Raw genomic sequence first — 22,371 nt, forward strand, 5'->3', positions numbered from 1 at the left:
CTCCGCCATCTCCATGGTGACCGCTACCCGGTCACCTAGTTGGCCTCCGACGCCGGAGTTGCGTCATTGTCTCTGCGCCGGAAGCGGTCGTTCCTGAGCCGGTGCGTGCTGACCACACCGGGCTGGCACCGGCGCCCGCGGCGTGAGCCCGTCCCCGGGGGCGACCGACCTCTGCTGGCCCCAGGGACAATGGCTGTGTTTCATGACGAGGTGGAGATCGAGGACTTCCAATATGACGAAGACTCGGAGACCTATTTCTACCCCTGCCCGTGTGGGGATAACTTCTGCATTACCAAGGTAACGTGGAGGCCCCGCCCGGCGATTGGCGGGAGCAGGCGCGGGTTTGCTCCGCCCGGTTCCCTCCGCCGCTCCGTCGCCTTGAGGCTCATAGCTGCCCACGCACTGCTTGCCCAGCCTCCAAGTCCCCGTAAAGTTGATGCTTTGATATGTCAGTGGGCACATCGTCTTGGCCTTCAGTCGGGCTGAGGGGTGGAGGGTGGGTGGTGGGAAGGGTTGGGTGGCGGGGAGCGTCGGGCTTGCCATCCTCCGCCACTTCGGGTCCCACTTCCTGAGAGACTTTTGGAGGAAGAAGGGTCACGTGTTTGTCTTCTCAGGGGTTTTGAGTGGATGAAGTTTGGCTAACCTTTCCCGGGTCTGGTCTGGTCTGGTCTTGTGTTTTTTGAGGGAGAGAGAAGGTACGCAAGTGGTGGGGATGGGGGTGTGGGGGATCTGGCAGAGGCGCAGAGGGAGAAGGAGAGAGAATCTTAAGCAGGCTGCAGGCCGGGTGCTGAGCCCCAGGGTGGGGCTGATTTCAGGACTCGGAGATCATGACCAGAACTGAGTGCTTGAGCCTCTGAGGCACCCCTCTTCCTGTGTATTTTTTTAAATTTTTATTTATTTATTCGTGAGAGAGAGGCAGAGGCACAGGCAGAGGGAGAAGCAGGCTCCACTCAGGGAGCCCGACGCGGGACTCGATCCTGGGTCTCCAGGATCACGCCCTGGGCTGAAGGCAGCGCTAAACCGCTGGGCCGCTCGGGCTGCACTGCCTGGGTATTTTTAAAGTATCACTTGGCAGGGAAAATGGAGTTGGTATTTCACTAGGTAGCCCTTTTTGGCCCTCACATACCTTGTAGGGAGGTGAGCCACAACGGAGCTTGACCCAAGGGGTGGAAGGAGTTTGGGAGGAGGAGATCGCAAAGGGAAGACAATACTATAACGTTTCTTATTTTGTTGTAGGAAGATTTGGAGAATGGGGAAGACGTGGCAACGTGTCCTAGCTGCTCTCTCATCATAAAAGTGATTTATGACAAGGTAAGTATAGGAGTTAGGATATAGCAAGGGTAATGATTAGGAGGCTGTTAGAGGAACTACAGGAAAAGATGGATGACTTGCACCAGGCTGCGGTGCTGGAGTTGCTGAGAAGTCTTTGGATCTGAATACACTTTAAAGGATGAGGCTTATTTTTACTGATTGAATATAGGATATGAGAGGAATCAAAAATGATTTCAACATTTGTGGCCTTCATAACTGGGGGGATGCATCAATCGACAGGTGTGTGTCTGCAGGTATAGAGGGCAGGAGTTGGACATACTAAGTTTAGGAGGTCTGTTTTTGATACAAATGGAGAGCAAGTGAGAAAGCAATTGGATATGCAAGTCTAGAGTTTGAAGAGAGAGATCAGCTGGTGCTATGAATTTGGGAGTTATCAGCATTTGGATAGCTTTAGAGCCATGAGATCGGATGAGATCACCAGAGCTGTGAATATAGATGGAGATGGACAAAAGAAAGGGCTGAGCTCAGGCCACTCCCAATATTAAGAGGTCAGGGAAGGAAACGAGGAATCAGCAAAGCTGGCCAAAAAGGAAGGAGGTGGAAACCACCAGTGCCATATCCTGGAAGCCAGATGAGAAGAGGTGGGGGAAGTGAACAACCTTGTCAGATGCCACTGATGAATAATTGAAAGTTAACCATTGGCTTTAACAGGGAAGCCATTTGTATGGTGGTAAGAGCAGTTTTGATGAAGTAATACAGAGCCTGATTGGTGGAAAACTTATTGGAGAGAAAAAGAGAAAAATAGGAAGCAGCAAGTATAGACTTCTTCTAGGAATTTGCTGCAAAGGGGAGCAGAGACATGGGGCAGTAGCCGGTGGTGATAGAGGATCAGGAGAGGGTTTAAGGGACACCTGGGTGGCTCAGTAGTTGAGTGTCTGCCTTTGGCTCAGGGCGTGATCCTGGAGTTCCAGGACCAAGTCCTACATTGGGCTCTGTGCATGGAGCCTGCTTCTCCCTCTGCCTGTGTCTCTGCCTCTCTTTCTCTGTGTCTCTCATGATTAAATAAATAAAATCTTAAAAAAAAAAAAAAAACAGTAGAGGGTTTAAGGTGGTAGACATTCAGCTACATGAGTGAATGTAGACACAGGAAGTTAGATTTAACCAAGGTTATCGTTTTGTTAACTAGGAGGGAGAGAAGAGAGATTGTGATCATTGACCATGGACTTTAAACAAGGTCCAGAAAACACAGAGGGGAGCAGTGATGATACATCTCATGACATAAAAGTCAAAGTTTGGTGGGTTTTAGAGAGAGAAGAACAGTGGCAGAAGGGAGAACCAGTTCCTCCTCCAGTGCCTGTGGTACCAACACTCTGAGAACGCAGGACCACCATTTTGGAGGTTATAAGGGAAACGATGTCCTAGGGGATAACCTATTCTCAAACTCAGCAAAGAGGTTGAGAATATGAAGCAGTGTGCTGATGACAGACCATAAATTCCAAAGAGCAAGTTTGGTGGCTTGTGGGGGGTGGGGAGAGGCGAGGAGTTCCCAGGTGCTGGGCGGGAGTGAGAGAGTGATGACACAATATGGCCTGACCCTGCCGGGGATCAGACTGCAGGAGGTGAGCAGTAACCTGGAAGGCAGAGATTTCTTGTGGTAGCCGACAGAAGCCAGGATAAATAACCAGAGATTGAACTTCAATTACAATGTAGCTGACACCAGATTATCTGTGTTGGGAAACATAAAGAACTATTCCTTTTAGTTGGAAGAAGTATTTACCTTGAAGAAGACACATATTTGAATGACCAAATATTGAAGTGGAGAAGTTTTAGTGTAGTAATTAATACAGAAACTTAAAAGATGTGATATATGATTGTAAATGTGATTTCTGACAAGTGGATGCTCTGTAATGAAGGTGGGCATGCTTTGTAATATAAGATGCTTTAAATTGTGAATTTAGAACTAAAAACTGAAGCACTTTTAGGATTATATTTCTGGTGTTGCCATTGACTCCTTGAACAAGAGTGAAGTGATGGCAATGAAAAACAAACAACTGCAGGGCGCCTGACTGGCTCAGTTGGAAGAGCATGTGATTCTTGATCTCAGGATTATGAGTTTGAGCCCTATGTTAGGTGTAGACATTACTAAATAAACTTTGAAACAAAAAAAATTGTTTAAAACTCTAACAGCTAGATTGATTTTGCAACAAAACTAAAGTAATATTGATACATTTATGACACACTCAGTGGTTAATATAATTTCTTGTTCTGTCTTAGGATCAGTTTATGTGTGGAGAAACAGTTCCTGCCCCTTCGACCCACAAAGAATTAGTTAAATGCTGAAGAAGACTTTAGGAATCCAAATCCCGAACATTTAGGAATGAACCAAGCTGGAAAAATCAAATGCGAAGTTACTGGCTTCTTCAGAAAACAACCATTCCGTAGTTGGCTCTTCCATTAGAGTGTGGATCCTTACCATTGACTGCTGAGTTCATCTCCAATTAAAGAAGCAAGTCCATGACATGACATGCCTGGATTTTGTGCTTAGAACTTTGAATTGGAAGTTTTCTTAATTTTCCACGTGAATTTAAAGGAAGATCATTTCAGATCAGTGCATGTTTTCTTTCCGTATCATTATTTTTATGTCCTACACCTGATCTCTTTCTTGTAACAGCATCTTCTACCTCAAAGTCATTAGGATTCCTTAATTTTAAAAAAGGATTATATTTTTGGCTTAGTTATTAAGATTATTAAAAGCCCTTTCAACTTTGCTGTTCTACCTTAAGCAAATGAGTTGCTTTATCCACACTGCACTTTCAGGTCCCGTACCAAGCCAGTCTGCCTAGCCTTCGATTCATTAGAACGTTCATGTTCTGCTTGACATGTCATTTCCACTATACTTCCCACATTGAGTTCTGGTTATGGTATTACAGAGAAAATCTACTGAGCTCACAATTTTTCCAGAGCTAAAAGTTAGTAGGAAAGAAAAGTCAAAAAGTGAAATGGTCAAAGAATCAGGAGTTTTCTTATCAATATTCTGCATATTCCTCGAAAATTGGGACAAGATAAAAAGAAAAGCAGCCAAAGGAAGTGAAATTGGAAGCAGAATCAGAAGAGAAAAACTTGCCAACTTAGTAAATTGAATGCTCGGATGGTTTTGCCAGGTCAAAGCAGATAATGTTTGTGTATCTGGATCTTGTCTGTCCGTTTGTCTTTAGATAAGGCTGATGAAATTGCATTCGAGAGAGGGGTCTGTGTCAAGGCTTCATGGCTGGCAGCAATGCTTTCAGCCTTACCTCAAAATCAAGTCACTGCCTGTAAAAGGTAAAGCTACAACAACTCTTGCACCTCCTGAGGATGAACTTGAAGAAGAGCTGCCTAAGTCTAAATAAGAATGTCCCTGGGGACACATCTAACAAGTGTAAGATAAAAGATATAAGCTGTAACTGAGCGAGACATGCACTCAGAGAAATGTTGCCCTGGAGAAAAAGAAATTTATAAAGATAGGTTATCAATCTTCCTTTGCTGCAGTACAGTAGCAAGAAATTAGAATCACATAAAAATTCAGAAATTTCTTTCATATCACAATTTTGTTACGTGTTTATAAAATTTTTAAAAACTCACTGATGTCTGGTAGGCTTTCGGAACGGTTCCTGCAGTTAGAAAAAATAGCTTGCCAGAATGTGACTATTGTATTACTGGGTTGATAAATGTGTTGTGCACACACTGGGGGTTTAAGTTAAAACAACTGGTCTTTTTTTTTTTTTTTTTTTTTTTCGTTAAACCTGCCAGCAGCATGGCTATGGGCAGCCATTAGCCTGCGACCTGATAAGTGACCAAAAATTGTATGCCAAAGTGCGGGGTAGATTATATGATGTTATATGGCATATTCTTCATGGAATGAGCAGTCTAATTTCTATTTGAGGACGCTGATCCCCCACAAGAATCCACTGGTAGATTGGAGCCAGTGGCAGCTCAGATGAAGAGAGCATGGTATGTGCCAACTAATGGGAATGAACTGAACAGAGGAATGAACTGTTCCATGCTTATTATGATGGTTTTATGGATACAGACATTAGCTCCTTCAGCTGATGGTGAATTTAAAACAGGAACAGGCACCTTTGAGGTAGATGTCCTGTGAACATAGAAGGAATAAAAGTTACCCAAGTCTAAACATACCAGGAGAAATGAAATCAAAGTGCACTGGCAATCAGGGATAATCTGTAGTGTGGGAGTGATGTTTTTAAAGCAACTTAGTTACTAAATTTGTTAACCACAAAAGAACAGGGTTTAATCCTATGTTTAGCAGAAAGTAAAACCAGGATCTTTCAGATACGAGTAGAGTTCTGTGTGTATTATGTGCCTTTTGTACCTTACCAGACATTTCAGACCTCTGAGAACTGATCTGTAATCCAGGCTCTCTGTCTCTTACCAACTTTGTATAAACTGTCAGTATTATAATTTCAGGCTTTGTAGCTTGCAGGAGCTGAAATGGTGATTAAAACCTTTACATTAAGACTCAAAACTAAATCATGAACTATTAGAGAAAGAGACTCCATGCTTCTTCAGTATCTTCATGTTCCCACACTTCTGAGTTTGAAAATAAAGTTGCCTATTTGAATGATTCTACATATATTTTAGTGTACACATTCAGAAGCTGTTTTCTTGGAAAGCACCCAACACTTTTGATTGCTGTACATACTAATTTATTACCAGAATAAATTATTGACATGCTAAATAAAGTCATAATTCAAATCCATTTGTTTTCATGTAGTTTTCTTCCCCTAAATACCAACATTTTGTATAAAAAGGTTTTGATGTGATTTTATATGAGGTAGAACCTTAACCTGCTTTGGGAAATTGCAAGTAGGTTTCTGATATGAACAGTGGAGTTTTGAAATGCAAAAGAAATTGCCAGTGTTTCTACAGTTTGACCACATGGGTTTTGGTTCTGGATTTTTATTTTTTCTGGGAAGAAAGCTTTGAGTCAAGTGGCACCAAGGCAAAAATAGTTCACATTCTTAGATGAGTAAGTTTTTGCTGAGAAAGAAGATTGCTATTTTATTTAAGGCTGACAATTCTCGCAGTGGTTTGAAAGCCCAGCTATGGTCAGGATACAGTCTGAGCCTGCCTTCCTCCACTAATGATCTTGGGCAAATTACTGAATCTTTTGTATCTACGTCCTAGTCTGTGAAATACAGACCATAATAGTACCTCTCCTGTGGTTACTTTGTGGATTCATTCATTCAGGAAGTGTGTAGAGTACCTGTCAACGTTAGACACAGGGCAGGGTGTCCACATGTAAGTGGGAGAAAAGAGATTAGATTACAGGCTGTGGTTAGGGCCCAGAAGGAAACACACTAAGTGATGGGACAGTAACTGCTGCAGGTGCCTGATAAAGGGCAGGCAAAAGGCATCTCAGGTCGGGTGTTTTTTCTGAGACCTGAGGGTAGGAATGAAGCAGCCTTGTGAAAATGATTAAGTGAGCTAGTGAGTAAAACATTTAGCACAATGGCTGTCATGTGTGCAAAATAAAAGTTAGTTTCGGGCAGCCCAGGTGGCTCAGCGGTTTGGCACCGCCTTCAGCCCAGGGCCTGATCCTGGAGACCTGGAATCGAGTCCCAGGTCGGGCTCCCTGCATGGAGCCTGCTTCTCCCTCTGCCTGTGTCTCTGCCTCTGTGTGTTTGTGTGTCTCTCATGAATAAATAAGTAAATGATCTTTAAAAAATAAATAATAATAAATAATAATAATAAAAGTTAACTTCAAGGGCAGCCTGGTGGCTCAGCGGTTTAGCGCCACCTTCAGCCCAGGGCGTGATCCTGGAGATCTGGGATTGAGTCCCACGTCGGGCTGCCTGCATGGAGCCCACTTCTACCTCTGCCTGCGTGTCTCTCATGAATAAATAAAATATATTTTTTTAAAAAGTTAACTTTAAATCCTAAAAGGAATTCAATGTTTTGAGTATCAGCGGCATTCTTAGAATAAATATGAGGAGTGCAAATTATAGGGCACCCTCCCCCTGCACTTAATGAATCTGGGGGCGGGCTTTCACAAGCACTGCAAGTGATTCTGATGCAGCTAACATTTGAGAACCACTGGTCTAGAACAGGTGTTCAAACTTGGCAGCACACTGGAATCATCTGAGGAACTTTAAAACTGATGCCTTAGAGAAACTGACTTAATTGGTCTGGATGCAGCTCGGGTGCCAGGATTTTTAGAGTCTCTGTGGTAATTCTAGGGTGCAGCCAAAGCTGAGAACCACTGGTCTAGAAAAACAGAAAATTCATAATCACAAAGAACAGAGGATCCAACTTTTTTCAGTGGTCACACCTGCTTTGCCTGTGGAAAAGGCCTGTGGGCTTGGTTAACTCCACACCTTATATTCAGGCATGCAGTTAGCCTTAGCAGGTGACCAGCTGGGGCTGGGCTAATGAACACAGCAGGAGAGCCCCACTCTGGGCAGTCTCTGCCCTGCACCCTGTTTAAACAGACAATCACATTTTTCCCAGCACACGCTGGCTGCTAATTACAGATCTTACAAAAATGACAGCTTCTGCTGACATACATAATTAGGATTACTCAAACTCCATTTGAGGATGCCTGCCATTTCCTCCTTCCTACAAAGCAAATTGCTCATGATTACATTTTTGACTGGGAAGCCATTTTACAAATTATTCCTTCTTAAGGATCTAAAACAAAGGACACGTGAATAAGAAATCACAGTTAAAGATACTATTCCCTAGCTCACAAAATGTGGGAAATGCATCTAAGGAAGTCTAACAAGGGATGTTTGATAGGGGTAGGTGTTCAATACAAAGTGGTTCCCAAATAGAGATAAATGTCTACTAAGCAGTGAGACATCCTGGTAAGACCTACAGGTGCTACTTCAGTGGGTCAACCCTTGGGACAAGGCAAGTAGTTCCCATCTGAGACTAGATCACAGAAGCAGGGTCCAGTCACTAAGCAAAGATTTTGGGGGTAGACTTCATTCTTAGAAGGGACCTGAGTTCTTGGATAGGGTTGAGTGTTGAACCCTTGGATAAAGATTAATGCCAAGATTGAGGGAGAAGAGGGGGAAATAAACCCTCAATGGCACTAACAGTGGTCCTGACTCTTTCTGTGAGGGCCTCACATACCATCCAGGTTCCATCCAGGTTTACCCCAGAGGGCCCTGGGTCCCAGTCTGCAATTCCAAATGGCAGAACTGGAGATATTATTGTAGCTAGTAGGTATCTCTGAACTATCAAGTGGTGGTAATAGCAAGAGTGAACCAGCCTGGATCAGGGATGTGAATCACTTAATGAGATTAAATGAAACAGTACTTTAAGGTAGGTAGCAGAGTGTTTGCACATAGTAAGGGTTCAATAGTTTAATCTTACATATTTCTTGCTCAATTGGAAGTGACTCAAGATTGTGGTCTGGGGAACTTGCCTGAATTTACATGTTAAGACAACAATGGACTCAGCCATGATGTGTCAAGGTTCAATCCAAAGAAACAGAAGAACCATGAGTGATAGAGAATGAGGGATTTGTTAAAGGATTGGACTTCCACCTAGTCGTGAAAGCTGGTAGAGGCATAGGCAAGGCCATTACCTCTACCTGATGTTGAGCCTAAAGTAGCTATAGGTCAGCTAATCTGGTAGTTGGAAAAGAAGGCTTGATATGAACAAGAGAATAGTACAACTGGAACCCACATCTGCCTTTCACCACCTCCAACCCTGATGCTGTGGATGACTTCCAGGGGAGGCTGGTGCCCTTCCCTGTGGAGTTGCACAACCAGTCGGCCTAGAACAAGGCAAGCTAGTAGGTCAACAATAATGTGTGTGAGCACCCACTCTTCCTGGTTCCCTGTTCCAACCTTCAGAGCATAAGAATATGTGTGCTGCTTCACAAATCTTTCTCTGGTGGTCAGTGATAGCTTAGAACCATACAGGGAAGGGAACTCTGGGAAGTCCTATAGTCCCAGTTTAGCTAAATTGGCACCACATACAATGTTGGGGAAGCCAAGGCGAGAGTGGGGGCAACTTTGTTTTTAAGCAGGTAAAATGATAATAGCATGATGTCATTTTGATTACATTGTGATGTTGATATCATTATCCCCATGTTGACTGAAACCAGGTCTTTGTCAATGCGTCAGTCAGGCATGGTTGTATTACAAACCACCCAAAACTTAAAACAGTAGTCGGATATTCTCTCTTATGTGTCGAGGGGTCAGCTGAGGTTGGCCGATCCTGGCTGGGTTGGCTGGATGGCTGTAAACAGCAGGCTGATTCTGGCTCTGGTCTCACACAGCCCTTCTTCCTCAGACCAGGGGGCTAGCCAGGACAGAGGTGCAAGAGCCACGTCTGCCAACTTCCCACTGGCCAAAACAAGTCACGTGGCCGAGCTCAAAGTCAAGGTGGCAGGGAAATCCAATTCTCTCAGGGAGGCAGTGGCAAGGGAGGGAGCGACTATTTTTGGAAAGTAATCTAATCGGCCACAGTCATGAAGTGTCAGACTTGGCGTTTTGATCTGATACTTTTGACTCCAAATTGCATGCTCTTTCCTCTGTGGCAGGGTTGGAATAATTGAAAAACTTTCCAAGTGATAAAATGGAAGCGGTTTGAAACATTAAAACAGGTCAGCAGTCTCATGTTGCTAGCCAGACACCAGCCAGACATCATCAGCAAGCCCAAGGGACTCATTTTTTGCTACATAGGCGTTTTGAGATAAGCAAGGCTTTGGCTCTGTTTTCCATATTCAAATTCAGAGCAATATAACACTAGTAATAACAGATTAATATTTCCAAAGTCTGCCATAAATATCCACTTGAAGATATTTATTAGCTCTAATTATAGAGGGAAACAGGACTTAGGCTCATATGATGTCATTAAAAGTGAGATGTAATATCCATGGGAACCTACACTATCCACCTTCCTGACGTGTCTGTTTCCTGGTTGCTGGGATTTGGGGATGATCATTTTGAATGTTTCTATGGCAACTAATTCCCTGGTGCATATTAGCGGTACCCAACAGTTTGCTATCCAGACTGTTTCAGATCAGGTGAGCAGCACTCCCTTCAAGTCCCAGGTGACTTGTGTTGCCATGTCTGAAATCTTGAACTTTGGACAAAGTCTGCCAGATATGGCTTCTATGTTTCTAGCCCAGTGTGGCCTACTCATGATCTGTCCATCTGGCATGGCTAAGCACTCATCACACTATGCTGAGTTGGGGGAAAAAAAAAAGAAATCAGTCAAGTTAGACATGAAGCAGGATTTTCTGCTTATAAAATTATTAAGATTGTTAGTAGTTACCCCCAAAATGGATAAGTAGTGTCATTCAATCAGTAAAGATGCCCCAAGCATTTTTTTTGTTTATGAGAGTTGAGTCTAATCTCTGCAAGGGGGAGATTTAAAAGATAGAATTATATTATGGAGACTCTTTAAGAACAGCATGGAAATGTTTTTCACCCATAAGTGACCCAAATGCATGTGTTGGTAGTTAAAGGATTGGAAACTTGTTTCTCTTTATTCATCGTCACTTTTTTTAAAAAAAATTTTTGTTTATTTGTGTGTGAGAGATAATGAGTGGGGTGGGGGAGGGACTAAGGGAGAGGGAGAGGCAGGCTCCCTGACACTGGGCTCTATCCCAAGACCCAGGGATCACGATCTGAGCTGAAGGCAGACACTTAACTGACTAAACCCCAGGCGCTCCCCGTCATCACTTTTAAGGGAATCACTGTATGGATGTAAGTAGGCAGAAAGAATGCCTGAATGTTGCCAGATGGCTCCTGTTTTCTTGCTTACACAGGTGTTCCTGCCCCATCTGTGGGCTCAGTGGGTCAGGGCCCTAGGCAAAGAGGCCAAGGACATAACTGGTCACCTCTCCAGGCCTTGGTCTCTTGGTTATAAAAGTGGGAGGGGGGCATGAAAAAATAATTCTGAAGGTCTCTCTCAGCTCTGTTCTGATGTGACTTTTGAGCAAGTGAACGATTATTTCTGTTTACTGATGAAGTTGTCCTGACTTACCTGAAGGAGCAACCTAGGGATGAGTACTGTGCTCTGGGCTGAGGAAGGGATGGAGAAAGAGAAGGATTAGAGTGCTGACAGGGGCCAGGGCCTGTGAGGAGAGTCAGAGCCCCACTGGATAGGAGTGTTGACAGCCCAAACCCATGCCAATAGCCAAAATGTCTCTGAGCCCACAGGTTCTCCTTCCCAAGGGGCAGAATGAGAATGACATCTGTGGGAGCTTCACTCCAAGGTCTGAGGCAAACACAGCCCACTGGTTACTGGCCTAGGTGACATGTAGAGACCCACCTAGCAGGGCTTTTGCATTCTGGAGGCTACACAGGCTACACGTGGCTTTTTAAATTTACATTTCAACTAAGGTGAAATAAAATTAAGAAGTCAATTCTTAATTTCGAGTACCCATGTATACACATGTCGCTGCGGCTTGTGGCTACCATACTGGATGATTCAAGTAAAGGACATTTCCATCACCACATGAAGTTCCATTGAACGGCTCTGTTCTAGAATGTGGCATAGTGCTCAAATGCTGAGGAAATATAAAACTCCTCTCCTGATTTTCCCTTCTTATATTACCTTTCCTTCTTTGCTTGCATTAGAATGAGCTAGCCATATATTTAGAAGCTGAAAAAGATGAGATATTTGATATTAAAAACCCGGGTTCACATTTCAGCTCTCCCAAGTTTACAAGAGTCACTTCATCTGTTTCTCTGTCCGTAAAATGAGGATAATAAACCACCTCCCCAGATTGTGAAGATCAGATGGAATAATCAACATGAAGTTATTGATAAGCCCTCGGCACTACAAATTCTCATCGAGTGATGCACAAAAAGCAGAAGGAGGGGACGCCTGGGTGGCTCAGTGGTTGAGCGCCTGCCTTCCCCCCAGGGCATGATCCTGGAGTCCCAGGATCAAGTCCCACATCGGGGTCCCTGCATGGAGCCTGCTTCTCTGCCTATGTCTCTGCCTCTCTCTTTTTCTCTGTGTCTCTCATGAATAAATAAATAAAATCTTAAGAAAAAAAGCAGAAGGAGGAGAGATTGTCAATAGAGTTCTGTCAAAAAAGGGTGGCTTTTGGAATAATATTGGTGGCTTTTCAGGTAAGGTAAAATAAGTATACTTTCTTTGAAGGCAAAAGCACTTCCCACTCCCCACTCCCTAGGGAGTCTTCTTGCAAACACAATAGGCCTGAGAAGAAGGACGACCTTTTTTTTTTTTTCCACATTGACTACTTATAATATTTTATTTAAGTTCAATTTGTCAACATATAGTATAACACCCAGTGGCATGACCTTTTGATTTTATAATCCAAGGTCAAGAGCCTTCTGCCCTCTGGAACTGTAAACATACACCATGAAAATGACCTCAGGAGTCTCTGGAAGTATTCAGGAGATAATCACAGTGCCCACCATTTGTCTCTCAAGGAGATGAAAGATGAGAGATGTTTTCTTTCTTCCTTCTTCCACCTTACTGCATAAAGTCATGTGAAATCGTATCCAGACTCGTTACTTTCAAGTCACCTCACATCTGCATCTACTGGTTCTTCCCTAACGATAAATTGTGCTTGCTCTCTTCTGTGTGGGTATGAAAGGGTCTTTTTGCTGGCAAGATTGTTTTATTTCCCCAAAGGACCAGACAATACTTGGATTTCTGATGTGGAATGGAGCTGCCAAATGGAAAGCACCCTTCTGGAGGAGATGGGTTAGGAGGAGGGAAGGGCTGGGTTTCTGGCTGATTTGCACACCCGGATGCCACATTTGAGACCCAGGCCGGGGAGAGCAGCAGCTCTGCTATGCCGAGGCCCAGCAGTGACAGAGCCCAAGAAGGGAGAAGGACTACAGGCCAATACTGAGACTGCCTGGTAGTAGAGTGGCTCTATGTCTCTAGCATAGCGACTCACTGATGACTCTGAAAATATTACCTCCTAAAAGTCCTTGAAGTGAAATTTCTCTCTTTTTAAAAAATATTTTTATTTGTTCACTTATTTACTTATTTATTTATTGAAAGAAAGTGTGTACATGCACGTGCACAAGCTGGGGGAGGGGCAGAGGGAGAGAGAGAAGGACAATCTCAAGCAGATGCTGTGCTGAGCATGGAACCCCATGAGGGGCTCAATCTCATGACCCTGAGATCATGACCTGAGCCAAAATCGAGAGTCAGATGCATAGCTGGCTGAGCCACCCAGGAGCCCCTGAAATCCATTTTAAGTGCTACAGGGCTTTCCCTTACATGAGATTTCAAATCTCTAAGCTTTCAACAACAAAAGTCCTTGCCACTTCCTGGAAGCTGGGAAGGAGCCTCAGGTCATATTATGAATTAGTGGTGGAAGCAGGTGGCAGATTTGGGGAGCCCGTGTGCCCTTTGTGAAAGGGTGGTGGGTGATCACACACACATTTAAGTGCAGCACTACACAGGGGCAGTGTGTGGGGTGCAGGTGCAGGGCGAGGGGCACCCAATGACTTTAAGATCTAAAACGGCTGAAGGACAAAGAAGGGGGGAAGCCACCACCTCCCACCAAACCTGGGGCTCACATTCAGTCCAAAAAGCAAGTCAGCGGGCAACTTCTAAGAAGAATCTGGCCAAAACCAATATATACATATATTCCAGTCAGTATTATTTCAAATATTCCTGATTTCGTTACATCTGGGATATTGGACAACTGCTTTGCACATGTATGCACTTTTTAAAAAAATATTTTATTTATTTATGAGAGACACAGAGAGGCAGAGATACAGGCAGAAGGAGAAGCAGGCTCCCTGCGGGGCTCCCTGTGGGAACACTGATGCAGGACTGGATCCCAGGACCCCGGGATCATGACCTGAACAGAAGGCAGACGGTCAACCACTGAGCCACCCAGGCATCCTGCACATATATATGCTTTTGGGGAATTTCCCCCTCACTACATCTCAAATAACCCCAGCTGCCCACAGATGAGCTAGAGTCCTCAGTACTACATGCAAATGCCCTGTGGTTCCCAAGAGCACCATGTGCTGTGGGAGGTGTTGCCAATAAGCTGGGCCTTGTGGACACAAGGTAGATCTTCAGTATTAAAACAGGCTGGAGGACAGTAGATCAGGGTCAAGGGAAGCCTGGGAAATTTGGAGGGGCCCAAAGGATGGTAAGGGGCTTCTATAGTTCTAGGGTAGAGAACACAAATTTGTATTTCTTTTTTTTTTCAAATTTGTATTTCAATAGAAATAGAAAGGATGACTGTATGTCCTTCCAATACCATATGGGGTATTATTCAACAAGACCGACCTAAGGATGATCCAAATCTCTATAGAAACATGCCTCTGGCTTACAATTTATTATTGATTAGGGCTCAACTCCATGAAATTAGATGCTAATTGAGGAAGAGTGGTCAGTTCTAAGTGATTTGATCCTGGTACAGAAGCAAATCATTTCTATTCACCAGCAAATATAACTCCCAAAGGTTTTACTGTCTTGTAAGACACTATCTAATTTCCCATCTATTTAAACATTCTTTCTTCCTCTAAGTGATTATGCCAATCTCTCCTATTCTTCTTTGAACGAACTTTAACACTCTACTGATTCCCTCATTAATGAGTTAAGTAAAACTTTGGCACATGCTTACTATAATTTGAAAGAGGGTTATTTAAAAAAATCTATTACAATTCACCATATCGACAGTGTGGTTGCCAGCTTGTGATAGAATCTGCATGATATTGCCCTGAGGTCTCCCCCCCAACCAGGGCATTGTAATCTGCACTCTCATTATTCACCCAGTGCCTACCTTGTGCCTGGCACCATGCTGAAGTTGAGGGGGTGGGGTGGGGAAGAAGCAGACACTGATCTCAAAGAACTCACACTTGTATCCAGAGAAAAGTTTTTTTTATCTCTTAAATCGACAATTATAATGAAATGTGCATTAAAGATTAGACACAACAACCCCCAACTGATGCCTGTATTTATGTCGTCCTTCATGTAATTGGCATTTAAATGGATATTTAAGATGGTAGCTGGACATAAAAAAGAACGAAAGGTTGTCATGTGCAACGACATGGATGGAGCTAGAGAGTATAACGCTAAGTGAAATAAGTCAGAGAAAGACAAATACCATATGATTTCACTCATATGTGAAATTTAAGAAACAAAGAAAAAAGAGAGAAACCCCAAACAGACTTTTAAACTATAGAGAAGAAAGTTTAATGGTTACCAGATGGGAGGGAGGAATGGGAGGATGGGTGAAACGGGTGACAGGGATTAAGAGAGAAAGAAGAAGAAGAAGAAGAAGAAGGAGGAAGGAGGAGAGAAGAGGAAGAGGAGGGAGAAGAGAGGAGAGGGAGGGGGAGAGGGAGAGGGAGAGGGAGAAGGAGAAGGAGAGGAGAAGGAGAAGGAGAAGGAGAAGGAGAAGAAGGAGAAGAAGGAGAAGAAAGGAGGAGGAGGAGGAGGAGGAGGAGGAGAGAAAGAGAAAAATCAATAATCAAAATGGTAAATGGAATCTTCACTGGCTGAACTGCTTTGAGCTACTCAAAAGTATGATGATGCTTAAAAGGAAGTAGGAGTTTCCTGTCCCGGAGTGGCTTCACCGCATCAGGGCATGCCCAGCAGTGCATGGGTTTTGAACTTTCCTGAAATCTCCGGGCACTGTTTGTTCTTCTTTTGTATTACGGCGGCATTAGCTTCTGTAGACTTTTTTTGGTCATGGTGCAGGGGTGAGGGTGGGCCACAGATGAGCCCGTTGTTCCCCCAGGCGTTACCAGTTGTTCCCCCAGGCCTCTAACAGTTTGATGCGCCCTCACCTGGTGCCTATTCTGATTCTGCCACGAGGTGGCGCAAGTTCACCCGTCGGGGCTGCCGCAGAGCCGCCCTGCAGAAGGAACGCCAGCGCCCTGGGATCCGGTGCTTCTGGACTGCGATCCTTTGTCAGGTTTGCGACCTTGGGCAAGCCAGCTGCTCCCTCTGCAAACGTGGGATGATGAAAATCGCCACCAGTGATGCTGCTCAGGACGGCTCCCTCAGGACGGCGTTGGTGGGCCAACGTGCCCTGGGTGGAGGGGTGTGCGAGACAGGTGGTTAGGGCTGGGCTGTGGCCGAGTTGCATGGAACACTAACTAAGCCAGTGGGGTTTTTGTCCTAGGCAATGGGGAGCTACAGCAGCCTTCTGCGCAGAGGAACTATGGGACAGTATCTCCAGTCATGACCCCTGGGAAGAGCAGAGACTGTCCAAAGCTGGGGACTAGATCATTTCGTCTTCATTTCCTCCCCAAACTTCCTTCCTTCACTTACCTCTTCCCTTTCTCACCTTCACCCTCTTCATTCATTCATTTGTTCATTCAACAAATATATATTAATCATATACCATATTGAAGCTATGTTTTAGGTACTTGAATTAATCAGTGAACAACAGTGACAAAGCTTCTTCCTGAAGCTTACAGAAATCCATTCATATTACTGTATGTGTATATGAATTTGTCTTCTTTAAAATGGGCCTCCTGAGCTGTTTAGGGCCACCTTCCTCTCCATGTAAAGAAGCCAGTGTCATGCTCCTCTGGGTCGTCCAGCCTTTCCTTCAATTATTCGAGAAACTTCGATGTACTCCCACTAATCGCCCTGCCTCTGTAGCACTAAGCTCACGTAAGTGCATGTCTGTCACATGCCACCAAAAGATGCCTGTTAAAAAGGCTGACCCCTCAAAGAAAACTGAAAATAACTTCTTGATTATGTTAGGATGCAAGACCAGCCCTAGAGAGGCCTAGGGTCCCATGGCAGGATTCTCAGAGGCATCTGGATATCTGGGTCCTGTTCTATTTCTGCAGCCCTAAGTTGGAGAAGGAATAATACTTGGCATCCATTGTGTTAGCCTGGGGAGCTGATGTAATAAAGGAAGACTGTTCACGTGTGGTTTCATTTGGATTCTTTTGAAAGCAGAGCCTGAGACAAGAATTGGATGCAAGTGGTTGATGTGGGAAATGAGCCTGGGAAGTAGGACTGTAGAAGTGAGGAAGTGAGACGGGGACGAAGGGAAAGCCAATGTAAAGACACATCCTCAAAGTTGCAGCTTGATTCTGCTGACCCTTCCAAAAAGTATACCGAATGCCTCCTGGAATGATCCAGCTAAGAAATGGAGACAGGAGCTTCCATGCACTGGTTCCTATCCTTGCAGTGACTAAGAGTTGTTTGAGAGTGTTAATTTTCTCAGTAAGCCAAGATGCTTGCTCCCCGGCTCTGTGAACAACTCTATTTTGGGAGAAGCCCCTTAGCGTGGGGCTTAGGGAATCAGAGCTGCACAGAGCTGGCCAAGAGCAGTGGCTGGAAGCAGGAGACGTCTGACCGCAGGTGATGCAGACCCAGAGGTGTCTCCAGCAGTGCCTTCCTGAATTTTGTATTTTAAATTGTATAACCCCAGGTTGGGTGAGGTGCTGCTGGCCAGATGAGCTCATCTCTGGCTTATATCCAGAATACTAGCCTCTGTGCATAATTCCAGGATTAAACATGGCAAGAAATCATTGAGCTTCCAGAAATTCTGATGTGCTCCTTCTTTGACTTTGCACAGTTTAAGTGGTAATGGTGAGGCTGACTTGCGGACCAATAAGTCTGAACCTCCTTTGGAACATATAATTTTTCTCTATCATGTACCCCAGCTGCACTGACTTCCTTAAACCTTTGATTGGCCCAATGGCATTAAAATGCCTGGCTGTCCTCCAGTCTGGGCCACCACCGGCATTGGTCACCATGGTGGCCATGCACAAACCTTGCTTTAGAAACTGTTCTATAGGCTCCAAGTCCCATTTAAAGTTCTTCTGTGATGGTTACAGCCAGCGGCAGAATCTGCAACATTGCCTATCACTTTCCTCCGTGAGAGCCTGACTCCGTTAAATACTTTGTGGCTGAGGGGATTATCTGAGCTGTCACCATCATGCTTTGTCACCTGTGCACAAACGGCAGGAAATAAATCAGTGAGCCCTGCCAGTTTCCAAGGTCAGACCATGAATATCATGGTTGTGAGTCACTGAGGAGATGGAGAGAATCGACTCATAAGTCTCCAGCCACACTTAGAGCTTTTCAAGAGACGGAAGAGCCCTCCTGACCTGTGCCTGTTCTTCTGAGCCCTGCACTTCATGAACCGGCTTTGCTTAGAGCCATGCAGCTAGGCTAAGGGAGCACCTGTCACTCTCATGAGAGCATACAGCCTGTATCATATGAAACCCGAGAAAGAAACAGACACCAGCCACTAGGCCTGGCACCCATACCTGCACTGCAGAGTTCCCTCCCCTGCTTAACCCACAATTTCACGGAACACCAGCAACGGACAAGTTTGCTTTGTGACCACGATGGAGTGAAGTAGAACAAAGCCATGTTGTCATCACGTGTGAGCAAAGACAAAAGCAAGAGCACTGGGACAAACTACAAAAATGGCCAAATAGCCTTTCTCTCTCTGGAAAACATGAGTGGTTGTTGATCAACTATAGCTTTAACCCTGCTCTGGCCCTCCTATCACCTTCTATATAAAATTACTAAGATGCCCAATCATAAAAACTGCCCCCTTTTCTGACAGCGTCCAGTCTAGAGCAAGACCATATTTCCTGGAACTCTTCCCCAAATCACCTAACCCAAGCTCTGATCTCATAAGCCTCAACAGCCTCCTACATGGTTCCTCATGTTTGTTGTGTCCCTTGTTGCAACAAGTGCCAAATAACCCAACTTTGATGGGCCAGAGGTGTATTCTGGTGGTGTTGGCTGGTGCACTGACAGGCCCAAAGGGAAGGTGGCCTGCACTGATCTGCTGCACAGGAGGGGCCCCTGGGTGCCCATCACATCAGCTGCAGAAGTGCTCCTCTAACCATTTGGCAAGATGATTTGGGTTCTGATCCTGCAGGGGACATTGGTTGGTTGGCTCATGTGGCAGATGTTTTTGGTACCTAGAGTCACATCCCTGGCCCTCTTTGGATTTCAGCATCAGCTCTGGGAACAGGTTTCCATCCAGGTTAGACTCATCTTGCACCATGTGAAGGTCAAGTCCACGTCTTCATACTTTTCTGCCTTGAGATCTTCTCTGAGGCCTTGGGAACCTGCTCTGCTCCTGTAAGTGCTACCTGAAGGGTGCACTGGAGAAGTCCCCAGGGCAGCCTCCAACTTAAGGGAAGGGACCTGGTAGAAAAATGTCCCAGAGTAAGAAGAATCAAATTTCATTGCTCACAACGCAAACATTGGCTCTTCCTCTGTCCTGGTCCCGTTCCCACTATTCATTCACTCTTGCTCTCTGGGCTTACCTCCCAAATAAAGCACCTGCATCCAAAACCTTGTTCAGGTCTGCTCCTTAGGTTACCCCAAACTAACATCCCTGTCCAGAATCCACCCACCACCATTTCCTCCCTGTAGGATTTCTTAGCCATAATATTATTTTTTACTTTCAGCTCCAATCAGAATTTCCCAAGCTCCCAAACAACATTTCACAGAGATTGGCTCAGGGGCAGATGCATTCCTCAAGTCAGTTTAATCAGTCAGTAAACCTCAGAGCTTTTGCTGGGGGTTCTAGGACATAGACTCAGTCTTTGTCACTGGGCATATAGGGGTGGTGGCTTAAAGATGTCCATACATTTTTTTTGTTGTTGTTATTCATCCCTTTGACAGGTGAGATTTGTTTCCCTTCCTCTCAAATCTGAAGTAATAATGTGTGATTGCTTTGAGCAATGGAGAACAATGGAAGAGGTGCTATATCTGTTCCAGGTCTGGCCTTTAAGGGGACTAGCAGCTTCTGTATTGGTTTCTGGGTGTGCTGAGCCACAGTCTAAGATTCCTGACAGCCCTGCAGCAGAAACCATGCAAAAGGCCCTGGGACTACGTGGAGAGGGGAGGGCAGCTGAGCCCAGCGTGCCAGACACCCCTGCTGAACGGCCCAGCATGTGAGTAAAATTCTTTTGGACCCTCTAGGGTAGACCAGCTACAGTTGAATGCCACCAAGTGACACCACATGAACAAAGGAACTGCCTAGTTGAGCTATTCCCAAACACCTAACCCACAAAATTCTGAGCTATTATAAAATAGTTGTTTAGAGCCATTAAATTTAGTAATAATTTGTTACAGAACAATAGAGCACTAGAGCAGTGTAGTGGGGGGGGGCGGAGTGGGGGAGGTCTGGGATTATTGTAGCCAGAAGAGGAGTCTAAAGCCATCAAGTGGCCATCTTGGAAGACCAGGTAATAGAATTAAGTCAGGGAAAACCAGGCCAAGTGATGGATCCTTGTGATCCCTTTTGAGTTCTGGATCAAGCCAGACCTGAAGGTAAACTATTCCAGATTTGCCAATTATATGAGTTTATTATTTACCTCTTTTGCCTAAACCAGTTTGGGTCAGGTTGTCTTTTGCTTGTAAACCAAAATATTCTGAATGATCTAGCCCCCCAGTTTTCCTTTATGTTGTGAAGATAATAAAATTTAATTTTGTCTCAGTGTCTGCAATTGTTGAAGGGCAGTTGCCTGATAAGGGTACATTTCAAAGACATCAGAAACCCTGAACCTGGCTACCTGTCAGAATCATCTAGTGGGGCAGCCCGGGTGGCTCAGCGGTTTAGCACCACCTTCAGCCCAGGGCCTGATCCTGGAGACCTGGGATCGAGTCCCACATTGGGCTCCCTGCATGGAGCCTGCTTCTCCCTCTACCTGTGTCTCTGCCTCTCTCTCTCTCTCTCTGTCTCTAATGAATAAATAAATAAAATCTTTAAAAAAAAGAATCATCTAGTGATCTTTTAAAAATATGGACACCCTGGCTTCACCTTGTCTGTACCATTTACTGCTTCATGGGAAAAATGAAAATTCAAAGAAAAGGTTTGAGAGTATGAAACCCTAGTTTCTGAGGGGAAGTGAGGGTATATCCACATATCTCAGAGCTCACCCGAGGAGCCAAAGTGAAGCTTCCATACAAGCCCCCACCTTATAGTCTGAGAGATCAGATATGCCCAGATGGAGCCTGGCCAACCTGGGAGAAGAGTAGAGGGGGCAGATGCTGGTATGTGCCATCAGGGAGCTGTCAAGTGCAGGGTGCCTCTGTGCCTCTGAAAGAGGACTCTACCTCCCTGGTCTGCTCTGAAACCCACAGACTCCAGATAAAATGCCAAGCCTTCCGTGGGGGAAGTGTGTGCTTACTTCCTGCCCTCAGCACTGCTATCATTCCTGTTACCACTTCCAGGCCCTTTGAAGCTTTTCTCCTGAGTCTCTTTGATTAGAACAATGAGTTGTGTTCAGTTCATTTCTGGTCAGCGCACTCTTGGCTTTCCTGATTTGTGTCCCTGTGGGCGCTATTTGAAAAAAAAAAAAAAAGATGATTCTACTTTGCATGAAAATTCCTTTTGATCTCAATGAACTAGACTTGTGCAGTCTTCACACACACACACACACACACACACACACACACACACACACAAATCCTTTCTCCACTTCCTGAGAATCTTTGTCTCCTAGGCCACAGACTCTGAAAGACTGAAAAGTGATGAGGACAAAATCCTCTGAAGTTTGACCTCATATAAGAGCTCTTGGGTGACTGAATTTAAGTTCTATAATTTTTCCTCTCTTGCTTTTACTTCACCTGACTCTGGGGACACACACACACACACACACACACACACAGAAGATGTCATTACCACATTAGTTCAAGTTCAGTAAACATGCATTATGTATCTAACAAAAGTCAGAAAGTGTGCAAAGAACTCTGGGCATAGAGATTGACAAAATTGGATTAGTCTAGTAGAGGGAACGTGTGCGGTCCTTGTAATACAGAGTGGTTGTATTTTGATAGAGCCACATATCCAGCAGCCCAGAAGAGGGGCATTTAGCCCAGCTTAGGAGTTTGGAGAGATGATGCATGAACAAATCTTGCACGATGGACAAGAACAAGTTGGTGAGAGGAGAGAAGAGTGCTACTGAGTGAACAGTGCCACACTGAGGGAACAGTGTGGCAAAAGTAGAGACAAGAAAGTGTTGTATTGGGAACTATGTGTTTTGTTTTGTTTTGTTTTAAGATTTTATTTATTTATTCATGAGAGACACACAGAAAGAGGCAAAGACATAGGGAGAGGGATAAGCAGGGTCCCCATAGCAAACCTAATGCGGGACTCAATCCCAGCCAGGACCCCGGCAT

The 22,371-nt window shown here is 44.7% G+C and overlaps 1 protein-coding gene across 1 annotated transcript; it reads left to right on the plus strand.

Annotated features, from left to right (window-relative positions):
• Positions 1–64: 64 nt before the first annotated feature.
• DPH3 (diphthamide biosynthesis 3) lies at positions 65–6,028 on the plus strand. The gene is made up of 3 exons (XM_055320869.1): positions 65–297; positions 1,237–1,311; positions 3,547–6,028. Exons 1-3 carry the CDS (start codon positions 190–192, stop codon positions 3,610–3,612), a joined length of 249 nt encoding a protein of 82 aa, XP_055176844.1. The 5' UTR covers positions 65–189; the 3' UTR covers positions 3,613–6,028.
• The last annotated feature ends 16,343 nt before the right edge of the window (positions 6,029–22,371 follow it).

The sequence above is a fragment of the Nyctereutes procyonoides genome, unplaced genomic scaffold, assembly GCF_905146905.1.
Source record: "Nyctereutes procyonoides isolate TBG_1078 unplaced genomic scaffold, NYPRO_anot_genome, whole genome shotgun sequence".
NCBI classification, from domain to species: domain Eukaryota; kingdom Metazoa; phylum Chordata; class Mammalia; order Carnivora; family Canidae; genus Nyctereutes; species Nyctereutes procyonoides.

Excerpts from the sequence above, each read along its gene's own strand:
- DPH3 (XM_055320869.1), top strand. The coding sequence starts at position 190 with ATGGCTGTGTTTCATGACGAGGTGGAGATCGAGGACTTCCAATATGAC. Across the intron at positions 298-1,236 it reads ATAACTTCTGCATTACCAAG|GAAGATTTGGAGAATGGGGA; the intron begins GTAACGTGGAGG and ends ATTTTGTTGTAG. Across the intron at positions 1,312-3,546 it reads TAAAAGTGATTTATGACAAG|GATCAGTTTATGTGTGGAGA; the intron begins GTAAGTATAGGA and ends GTTCTGTCTTAG.